General features: G+C 40.0%; 1 protein-coding gene across 1 annotated transcript; it reads left to right on the forward strand.

The window, feature by feature from the left end:
• Positions 1-490: 490 nt before the first annotated feature.
• LOC117030906 (putative tripartite motif-containing protein 64B) lies at positions 491-6,257 on the forward strand. Its single transcript, XM_033121154.1, is given in 8 exon segments — positions 491-536; positions 539-592; positions 595-641; positions 643-900; positions 1,471-1,566; positions 2,651-2,931; positions 4,554-4,651; positions 5,764-6,257. Coding segments are annotated over 8 exon segments (1,374 nt in total).
• Positions 6,258-12,143: the final 5,886 nt, after the last annotated feature.

Raw genomic sequence — 12,143 nt, forward strand, 5'->3', positions numbered from 1 at the left:
CAGTTTTACGGTTTGATTTGTCAGTTCAGAGGCAAAAAACAGAGACCATTCACATAGATATGGTGTGTGTGTGTGGGCGAGTGCGTGCACGTGCCTGTTACAGTCACAGAGTCCTGGAGAGAGAGAGAGATCAATCAGTTAATAAAAGTAATTCTGGAATCATCCTAGCTTTTACCCTCTTCTCCAGTCATTCTTCTCATCTAAGTCAGTCAGGTTTGATTTGTTTATCTTAACCAAAAAAGATGCCGAGGGCTCTGTTGTCTCATTTTCTCATTTCTACCATAGCCTAAACCCAACCCGTCCTGATTTACCAAGTGTAGGTTTGTACGGGGGTCAGCTAATAAGTAGATTACGTACCTACTTACTAGGTAGGTAGAGCTCAAGAAGACATGCCAAAGATGTTCTTCCCTCATCTGGAAAGAATAGCATTCTTTTTCTTCCTCCCTCATTTCTCTCTCTCTCTTTTTTTTTTTTTTTAATTTTCAGAAACATGGATTCAGACACCTTGCAAGCCTTCCAGAAAGAACTCACCTGCTCCATTGCTTGGACTTCTTCCTAGACCCCGTCACCATAGACTGTGGGCACAGCTTTTGCCGCCCTGCCTGTGCCTGTGCTGGGAGGAAGGCCAAACTCCAATGTTGCTGCCCTGAGTGCAGGAGAGGATCAGAGAAGTCAGATTTCAAGACCAACATCGTACTCAAGAACCTGGCTTCCCTTGCCAGACGGACCAGAGCTTCCTACGTCAACAGCTCTGAGGAGCACATCTGTGTGGCACACAAAGAAGCCAAGGGGGTCTTCTGTGACGTTGAAAACAGCCTGCTCTGTGGGCTCTGCTCTCAATCCCCAGAGCATGTGGCTCACAGCCACAGCCCAATGCAATGGGCTGCTGAGCAATGCAGGGTAGGTGACGCCTCCAACGAACTGGGAAAGCCTCAGGCCCCTAAGTCAGAGAGAGATGAGGATGATGATAAGGAAGCTGATGAGAATGGAGATGGTGGAGGTGGTGATTTTTCCATGTAAATGCCAAGATATAAGTGTATCCTCACAACGCTGTCGACCCATTGGGACACTATTACCGGAGCTGTGATGAGCCGTTACTAAGGGAGGTTTCCTTAGAAACATTGTCCAAATATGTAGAATCGGTGTGATTGTGGGGCAGGTGCTCAGCACCAGGAACTCCGACTTCTGATGCAAGTTTGACTTCTTCGTAGTCAGTTATGTAAAAATCTGGGTATAAATTTCTCAGGAAATGGATGATACGATCCATAAGGTCCCCCTAAATGTTCTACTGATGTTTCTGTCACCTAATGTACCAAATATTAGAATCAAACTATGTTAATGTGAAAAAATCAGACCTCTTCATTTTAACTCAAGGTGGCTTTTTTCAATGACTGCCTCTTACCATAAAATAAGGGGATGAAATTTACAAAATCATCTTCTGTGTCGCAGAAGCTCATGGTTATTTTGCAGGAGAATCTTCTAAAGAGAATGGACTCCTTATGGAATATGACTCAAGAAATGCAAACCAGTCTGAAGCAGGAAACAAGCAAAACCCTGTCATTAGAGGTAAGAAGCAACATGTTCTGTTTATTTTTATGCAGATTGATGTATGCTGGCTTAGATTTTTCGCTAAATTCAAGTTGCTGATTAAAGGATAATGGTTTCTGTCTAGGAAAATGTAGTGGTTTCAGGTGATGTATCAGTAATCACAAATACACCGGCCAATAGAAGTTAGTGCAAGGAAAGCTGATCCAGCTGACCCTTGAACAACGAGGGGAATTAGGGTCCCACAGGCTTGCAGTCAAATGTCCAGTTATAACTGGCTCTCTCCAAACGTCCTCATCCCTTGGTACCTGCAGGGCATTGGCTCCAATACCCCAATGCAACCCAAATCAAGGGATGTTCAAGTCCCGTGTATAAAATAGTATAGGACAAATGCATACATCGACTCTCTGCATGTGGGATCCTTAACCTCGGATCAAAATTACTGTCTTTGATATGCCATTGGTTGAATCATGGATAGGAATCCCTCAGGTACAGAGGGCTGACTGTATATTTATATTGAAAAAAACGAAGTATTAGTGGACTCTCGTAGTTCAACAAACCCATGTTGTTCAAGGGACAACTGTGTGTGGCATAACCCAGGCTTGGTACATGTTCCTAGTTCTACTTTCAGGGTTTGGAAACACCTTTTCAGAAACTGAGTAAAAGACAATATTGCACTAAGTTTGGCTGTGAAGGAAAGGAGAAAAATATAGTAGTACCCAGAGGAAAACTAGAGAATGTTTCAAAAATCTGTGTAATATGGTGTATACATAAATACTTTTAAATATGTAGAAAAATCAGGCAAAGGAACAAAACAAAAAGAAGATTACAGTAACAGAAAATAATTGAAAGTGTAAGAACCCCAAAGAAGCATCACAGATAGAGAGAGCCTGGGACCCCTTAGGGGGCTCAGTTTAACATGAGAACACACCAGGAACATAGAGAAAGCATGGACAGAAGGGCCAGCACACACTCAAGACATTTTGAGGGTTGAGGTAGAAGTTTTTTCCAGTAAGTTCTTGACGAAGCTAAGGAAATATTTGATGTTTGAAGATTTCTGCTGAGAGTGAGGATATGTAACCCCGTTCATCCCCTACTTCTGCAGGAGTATGTGGCCTTAAGGAAGGTGATGATCAAAGCTGAATATCAGAAGATGCATCTGTTTCTCTGTGAGGACCAGCACTTCCACCTGGACACAATGGAGAGAGAAGCCAAGGAGATTTTCCAACAACTCAAGGAAAGTGAACTCAGGATGATCCAACAGAAAGAAAGCCTGAAAGACATGTACAGAGAGCTGACTGAGAGGTGCCACAAGCCTGACATGGAGCTTCTCCAGGTGAGAACGGAGAGTCCATCCTCACAGACAGGCATCCTTTTGGGAGCAAGGTGGCCATGGCATTAAAATGTTACCTGCACACAGCATTACTCTCAGCTGTGATGATGCCCCTTGACTCATATCATTACGTTGGTCCAATGACTTATTTCCTAGTGTCCTGGTAATCTTTGGGAGATTTTTGTCCTCGGTAGCTAAGACAGGACATAATTATTTCAGTGTCATCAGGAGTACCATCTACACAGACAGATTACTCAAAATCAGGAAATCTCTGTGGCCATGGGAACGTTAATTTTGTGGGGGTCATTCTCAGTTTATGTTCCTCTGATCCACTGTCCCAGTCTGTTATCTCCAGCAAAGCAACTTGCTGCAGACACATTGGGGTTTTGCCCACTGCATAGGCAAGATTTGTGCACTCTTTAATTATTTTTATATGATTTCCTGTTTTGCTTTAATTGTATCATAAATGGTCAGGTCTCTCCCTGGGAATACGATGGAACAAGGAGTGACACTGGAAACCTAGATCTTGTTGCATCACTTCCCATCCCTGCCTGACATCCTTCCTTCCACAATATACCCTGAGGAGACGCCCCTCGTGTTTCAGTGTCAGTTCTGTTATTAAGATAGCCTGTGATTATTCTTTAAAGAGAATAGGAAAAAAAAACACATTATCAAAACCAATTCTAACATGTAACATGACAGAACAATCATGATTACTCTTTTTTTGTTTGTTTTTTGCAGGACTTGGGAAACTTATTGGAAAGGTGAGTTTACACTAATGATTTCTGACTTCTGAGCCAGTCATTGTCTGTCGATGAGGAATGTTTTGAGCTATTAACATTGTCATCTGTGGCTATTTTCCATTTTCTTTCAAAAAAGGCCCCGAGGCCTTCTCCTTGGTCTCAGAAGTTTCCTTTTTATGTGGCTGAATACAAATATACCTAAAAGCCATCTGACATTCTGGGCTTTGTTCCAGCCAGTCAGCCCCATTGTCTCCATCCTTATCACAATAAACATTCTGAAGGGATCTTTCTAAAGTATATCAGCCGAGGCACCTACACTACAGAGTGGAAGGTGAAATAGACAGGAAAGACGGAGCTTTCCTAAGAGTGGGAAGGGAGTGTGTGCATTTGTCCCCAGGAGTAGCACTGATTCAGCCTGTTCTATCACAGCAGATCCCCGTTGTAGGCAAGATTTCAGGAGGAACGACTTCCTGGTCCGGCTTTAGAGCAGGGCCGCCAGGCTGGAGTTCGTTCCCCTTACTTGGCAGAAAAAAGCAAAGCAGTCTGGCCCTGGGACTAGACACTGAATGTATCACTGGTGACTACTTGCAGACTCAAGTCTCAGTGGCTTTGCCTGAATTTCCTGCTCTCTGTAAGACACCCAGGATTTTTGTATTCCCCGAGGTGGAGGAGATAGAAGGAATGATTCTGAATAGTTTTAGAAATGGAATAATATCTGAGAATAACGGGGAAGTTGGAATTTTGTATAACTTTAGAATAAAGGCAAGGTATCATTTCTTACATCCCCAAGAGGGTAGAATAGAATGTTTCTGTACACAATTAACCCCCAAATGGGAGAATTCTGATGAAATACCTTGGATTAAAAGCTCCTATTTTTGTAACGGTTGTGTGATCATCCTTTGCTCTGGAATGTCTGATGTCATTCTTTATAGGACTGAATTGGTACAGATGCAAAAGCCTCAGCCAGTGAACCCAGAGCTCACTTCATGGCGTTTCCTTGGAATCCTAGACATGCTGAACAGCTTCAGAGGTACGTGTCAACCCTGTGGCCTCAGGCCTCATTTCTTTCTGGTTTTTGGGAATGAGCCTTTCTCCATCATAGTTTTAGTTTCGCTGACGTGACGGTGGTACATCACTTTCCAAAATGATCTCCTCTCCCTGTATAGTTATCACAATGATCAAAACTGAACTTTGCAAGTTATAGTGTACTGAAAATGAAGAGCAAGATACATATTTTTAATTACACCTAACATAGGCAGAATAAGAGAAGAGTAATCGGGTTGGTCATGTGATTTTGAAGAGAGAGAATATTTACTTCCCAGAGTAGCCACCAATAGTGTATGTTTGTTCAGTTTACTCCACTCTCGAAAGTTTAAATATGTCATTGATGGCTTTGAATTGCTTCTATATTCCAACTGCATTTATCATGCTTTGCACAAAGAATATTTATTATTTATAAAATCAGAAAGTTGTGACCAGAAAAAAAGACCAAAATTTTCAGAAGCAGAACAATTTTAATGCTGTTAGATCAACCTCGAAACAAATAGAAGGAGAAGGCTCTGAGCATGACCCAAGCATATTAGGCCCACACTAGAGAGCAGGTCTAGACGCAGAGGGCTGAAATCGGGATCAGGCTAACGTGGGTTCCAAACAGGTAATGTAAAGACAGAAAGTTCTCTTCAGAAACTTCTACTCTACGCGTAAGGAGGATTTCCATCAAGTATTTTAACACTTGAAAATGAGACACATACAGTTTATATCCCAGTAAATCCCCATATAATAGCAAAGTGCTGTCTATTTATTAAACAACATCAAGGACAATCAGCACAAGAGATTTCTAAAGTAAAATTAGTTTTATGTGTGTCCTGAAATATATTTCCTGAAGGTTGACATTAAATCACTGCTTCACACTGTTCAAGATACATTCTGTTTTTGTTTTTTTGCCTTTGCTTTTTCTGTATAAGTTGAAGGATTTATGTGTGCTGCAAAGGTAGTGATAAGTTCTGCTCTTCATAGATGTCAGTCAGGACTCTCTTGCTGTCTTTATTTTCCTTTTTCTTTGGAGGAGGGGCAACTGAAGAGACTCTGCCCTTCAGGACATGGAAATCCCATCGGTGACCTTATTTTTGCCTCTTTCTGCAGTGCATAATGTTCTGACTCAGGAAACCATCACTCACTATATGAGCCTTCCTGAGGACGTGAGAAGTATGATGTTTGGAGATGACCGTAAGGGCACGTCCAGAGAGCCCCAGAGCACGCAGAGCTTTGCGGCATGGGGAGCTCAGACCTTCACCTCTGGTAGGCATTACTGGGAGGTGGACGTGCCGCACTCCTTGAACTGGATCCTGGGAGTCTGTAAAGATTCCTTGGTAAGCGATACTGGTATCACTATTGATTTTGAAGAAGCTTCTCTCCTGTTTTCTTTGAGGATGAACAATCATTATCGTCTCTCTACTAACTCCCCACCCTTAATTCAGTATATGGAAAGGCCTCTGGGTAAGATTGGAGTCTTTCTCGATTACGACAATGGAAGCGTGAGCTTCTATGATGCTGACAAAGGTTCCCTCATATGTAGTTTAGTTTCTTCCTCCTTTTCTTCCCCTCTGAAGCCTTTCCTTTGCCTTGGTTCCCCATGAGAAGTTGTGGTTGACCATTTATTGGACGAACTTCCATGTCTGAGGAAACTATTGTCATGTGAGGCAGCGGGACCACACCTGTCTTTGAGCACATTGCAGCTTCAGGGAGCACACTTATTATATGTTTACAAAATGCATAAGCACACTGAATGCATAAAGGTGTTTATTAAATTTTCTTTTAATAAAAATTGTTTATAATGCAGCACTTCCTAGAACATTAATCAAGGGAATTTTCTTTTTTTTTATAACACTTTTATTGAGATAAAAGTTACATACCATAAAAGTCACCCCTATAGCATATGTAATTTAGTGATTTTTAGTATTATCCAAAGAGTTGTGCAACAATCATAACTATCTAATTCCAGAACATTTCCATCAACCCCCCCAAAGAAACCAATACCTATTAACATTTACTTTCCGTTCACCCTTCCTCTTTCCCTTGTCAACCCCTAATCTACTTTTTGTCTTTATGAATTCGTTTATTATATACATTTCAAATAAATGGAATCTTACAACGTGTGGGTTTTTGTGTGCCTGGTTTCTTTCACTTAGCAGAATATTTTCAAGTTTCCTCCACATTGTAAGCAATGTTTTACTTGCATATTTGAATCAGGTTGGGTAGAAGAATAAAGGGGTATATCTCTCAATTTAATAAAGAAAAGGGATGGTGTTTAGTTTTCTCTTCAAGTGTGACCTACTTGGGTAGGTCTGGCAGACTTCCTCATTTCTCTAAATCTGGTCATTCACATCTCAGCTCAAATAACAGTTTTTTAAGGGAGTTCTCCCTGACTCCACAGACCAGGGTAGTTCCTTGTTACAAACTCTCTGAGCATAGTATACTATTTAAGCATAATATTCAACAAACTTTCATCAAATTTGTAGATAGTTATTACTACTAAACTGAAAATTCTGAGAGTAAGCAAGGTATCTGTCTTAGTTACTACTATATTTCCACTACTCAATGCAGTACTTAGAACATAAAGCACTATAAATATAATATGAATGAATAAATAAATAAATCTGTAATGTGCTCACTCCCATAAAACTGAAAGTTTTCCTAAGTACAGCACATAACTTACCAAACATAAAGGAAAATAAATTGGAATGCATTAAAATGAATAACTTCTGTGTATTAAGACACCATTGAAAATGCAAAGCAATAATGGGAGGAGATATTTGACATGTTTGCATCTGACAAATGACTATAGAGGAGACAAGAAGAATTCCAAAAGTCAATAAGAAAAATACAAGTTCAACATGGTAAAAAAATGTTGGGAGGTGTGATCTGAAAGGGCATTTCTCCAAAAAATGGTGTCCAAAAGGCTGATAAGCCTATGAAGAGGTGTTCAACTGCATTTGTCATCAGGTATATGTAAATTAAAACCACCATATCAACCACAAAATGACACATGTTAAAACAAATAATGGCCAGTGTTAGCAAAAGAATGGAAGAAACGAAAGGATCATCTATTGTTTAAAAGTGTGTATGTAAACTGGCAGTCATGTGGCAAACATTTTTTTTTTTTTTACAGGACTTTATTGGGGACCAGTGTGTACTTCCAGGATTTTTTTCCAAGTCAAGTTGTCCTTTCAGTCTTAGTTGTGGAGGGTGCAGTTGCCGTTGCTAGTTGCTAGTAGCTCAGCTCCAGGTACAGTTGCCGTTGCTAGTTGCAGGGGGCGCAGTCCACCATCCCTTGCAGGTGTTGAATGGGCAACCTTGTGGTTGAGAGGACGCGCTACAACCAACTGAGCCATTTGGGAGCTCAGCAGCAACTCAGTTCAAAGTGCCGTGTTCAATCTTAGTTGCGGGGGGCACTGTCCACCATCCCTTGTGGGACTCGAGGAATTGAACTGGTAACCTTGTGGTTGAGAGCCCACTGGCCCATGTGGGAATTGAACCTGCAGCCTTCAGAGTTAGGAGCATGGAACTCTAACCGCTTGAGCCACTGGGCCAGCCCACAAACATTTTTTTTAAGCATTAGTTATGCATTATGATCCAATGATTTCACTCCTAGTTACACACCCAATAATAGCAATACATACATATGATTTAAAAAAAAAAAAGGATATGTGCAGAATTAATGTCAGCAGTATTTATGCTTACCCAGCTGGAAGTGAATTCATTCACCCACAGTGGAATAAGTTAATTGTGGTATACTCCTGTGACAGAATACTGTGAAACAAAATACTAAAAACAATTGCTATATGCAACAGAGGGGATACATCTCACCAACATACTTTTAAACAAAAGAAATCACACATGGAAGAGTATATGCTATGTGATTTTAGTTATATAAATTTTAAGAAATGATAATTAGTATCAGGGTATGTTAATCACGTAGATGTGATCACCTTTATAAGGGAGGGGCTTAGAGTTGGGAAAAGGTAGGCAATACTGGGAGCTGGATGTGGGAGCATGTTAACTTTGTGTTATGAAATATAACATTCTTTTGACAATTTCTTCAACTATGGATGAGCTGAATAAATAAATGAATGAATGAATGAATGAATACATAAATAAGAAATAACTTAAATATTCTGAAATATGGTGTAACATTTAATAAAATATACTACATATTATCAACCTGATATGTGACAATATTCTGCAATCACTAGTTTATTTCATATTTTGTATGTTTTTAACTAATGGATTTCATTAATATTTTAAAACAAAGGCTTCTACATGATAAAAATTACTGGAAGACTATTCACAGTACTGATATCAAATTAAAAATAAAATTCACTGATGTCAGTCAAGTTCACAGTAAGTGATCGTAGAGGCTAAAATTTCAATTTATTGCCAATACAATCAGAAATGTTTACTGTAATAATCAATCCATTGGGTTAGAGAAGGTATATCCAGGGTATTCACTCTGTAGATGGTCCCACATGGTAAATCTAGAATGGAACAAGGAGACCTATTTTTGTATTTAAATATAATGGCATACAAAATCTTTACAACATTATTGATTATATTCTCCTAACTGTCTTTTGTATCCCTGTGGCCATCTTGTGGTTACCAATTTGTGCTTTCTAATCTCCTCACCCATCTCCCATCTAGCAATCCTGTTTTTTCACTATACCGTATCTCTGAGGCTGTTTCTGATTAGGTTGCTCATTTATTCTATTATTTAGATTCCACGTATAAGTGAGATCATATGGTATTTTCCTTCCTCAGTTTGACTTATTTCACTTAGCATAATGTTCTTTAGGTCCATCCATATTATTGCAAATGGTAGGATTTCATTCTTCTTTATGGCTGAGTAATATTCCATGTATAAATGTACCACAGTTTCTTATTCCAGTCATCTACTGATGACCATTTCAGTTGTTTCCATGTCATAGACACTTGTCTTATTAGGGAGACCACTTCATGGACGGTGTAGATGCCTGACCACTGCAGTGTACAGCTGAAGCTGAAGCTGAATAATAATGAATGTCAACTATAATTTAACATACATATAGTCACAGGATGTGGAGTACAGCATAGGGAATAGAGTCAATAGAATTGTAGCAGCTATATACGATGTCAGAGGGGTAGTAGAGTGGGGGAGGGAGGTTATCACTTTGTGAAGCGTGTAAATGTCTAACTATTACAGTGTTTTGTACACCTGAAACTAATAAAACATTTAAGTTTTAAAATAAATAAATAAATGTTCTAGTCACACAACAGCCTAGCCGTCTGTCCCCCCGCACCTTTCCTTAAGGAAAGAAGAGTCTGTGGGACTGTGCTTCTCTGGGACTGAGTTTATTACATCTTATGTCTCTCTGTCTGGTCTCCAAAAGAGGGTCTGCAGCCAATGACGAGTAAGATTCCCCACAGGGGGAACAACTCAAACCAGGCGGGACCCTACAGAGACCCCCGATGAGCTGCCTTATGAGATGCTTGAGAAAATCTGCTGCTGACTCTTGCTGCTCCCTCTCACCTAATTGTGAGAGAGGTCTTTAGAGCGATAAGATCAAGCTCTTTCTACTCATCTCATGGAATTGTTTCACCATGAGAGACTTTGCCCCCCAGGGAGGTGCATACCACACCTTAGTCATCATGGGACTATATACTTCTGCTGTTTTGGGACAAATAATTTCGGTTTGACGTAATTTTCTGACATAGTGGATGAGTTTCACAGACCATATCTAAAACAACGCCACTTCCTTGTATGTGACCAATAAAAGCCGTCAGTCGGTCCGATTCGGGGCTCCAGTCTTTCGAGGCTGCGAGACCCTTGGCCCTCTGAGATTTAACCGCATTGAGTCTCTGCTTCTTTCTTAAAGCTTAACCCAAAGCCACCTCTTCTCGCCTCCCCACAGCCTGTGTTGCGCAGGACGCGACAAAATATGATGGCATAGAAGCTCATGGTGGATTTTTGACTGACAACATGAGTAGGCATAACTACCAGGACTGAAATGAGGTGGCAGGCATTTTATAGCATACACACACCTTCTCTCAGCTATTCAATATACTGTAACAGCTACTATGAAGTGGTTTTGCAGATGTAAGTAAAATCCCTTACCATTATTTTAAACTACAGAGCTCAAAGTAGCTTATCTTCATAGCTGTGGCCTGAGGGCAGTCTGCTAATTAAACAAACACATGGGGGTCCTCTGTAATCCTCGGAGATTAGAGAGGAGGTGTGTTAGGCAAGCTGAAAACCCAGTACGTCCTTGGAAAAAAAAAAATGTGCACACGTTTCCAGGGTCCCAGTTTTGTGGCATCCACCATTTTGTAAAATACAGAACATCAAAGTTATATAATGAAATCACTTTAATATCATTACTCCTAGAAATGTTTTATGAATGTTTTGGAAAAAGACGTATTACTGTATTAAATAACCTGCATTTCCATACTTCACTGAGGAAAGGAGGGTGCTAGAAAAACTGGTTAAAAATTAGAAAGTGATGTTCTTGGGGTACCCTTCACAATACTTGGACCAAATGAGAGTGGTTTTGCTTTTGGAGTCAAGATGTTTTTTTTTAAAAAGCATGGTTGTAAACCCTTACAAGCATCATCCAGTTGAAATAGATATTCAGTGTGCATACATTTTGAAAGATTTAAAGGCCAGGTCATGATTTCCACTCTTTCCAAAGCTTCTGCATTCCCAAGCTGAGTGTTTGGTGGGAAAGTGAAAGGGAGATATCCAGATTTAAGTATCAAGTTGTGACAGAGTGGGGATATGAGTTACTCTTTAAAAAATGTCTTTTGTAATATTTTATTATTGTTTCTGCTTTGTTTCAATGACAGTTATAAATTGACTCAGAGAGGGTGGAGGTCTCTGACCTAAGGCCATTCTCTACTGTCCCCCAGAGCTGGGTTGGGGAGGTCCAGGCAGAGAATCTCCTGTCCTGCTGTTGCTGGGAGGCTTTGGGGTGCTTGATCTGGACTGTGAGGGGCGGAACGAATTTCTGCTCAAGAGTGGTGGCCAACGTGTTTTTACATAACTTTACAAGACTTTACATAATGTAAAGTCTTACATTAAAATACAAAAATATACCAATAATAAAATAAAGCACTTCCTACATGGCAGGACATAATTAAACTAACTTCAGGTAAAATATTTCCATGTGTTCAGACATTTTCTAAAATTGCTAACTGGTGATATAATCCTTTGTCCCTTTCTGTAAGTTAAAAATAAAAGTCCTTGATTTTGAGAAATTTAGATATAAAGGGGTATATGAGGGTTGGTCAGTTGTAAAGTCACTAACCATTGATTAGATTATGTTTGTAGAGGTTTGTTTAGGGCGATTAGCAAAGTTGTTACATTAACCCTTTCCTTTAGTTTGAAGAAACCCAATCATCCGTTATTAAACCTATCTGAAGACCTCTGAAATGTAATCACTTGGAAGAAATGGGTGTGGTCTTTAGAGACTCAATATAAGGAGATTCAGGGA

This window comes from Rhinolophus ferrumequinum, chromosome 11 (assembly GCF_004115265.2).
Source record: "Rhinolophus ferrumequinum isolate MPI-CBG mRhiFer1 chromosome 11, mRhiFer1_v1.p, whole genome shotgun sequence".
In the NCBI taxonomy this organism is placed as follows: Eukaryota; Metazoa; Chordata; class Mammalia; order Chiroptera; family Rhinolophidae; genus Rhinolophus; species Rhinolophus ferrumequinum.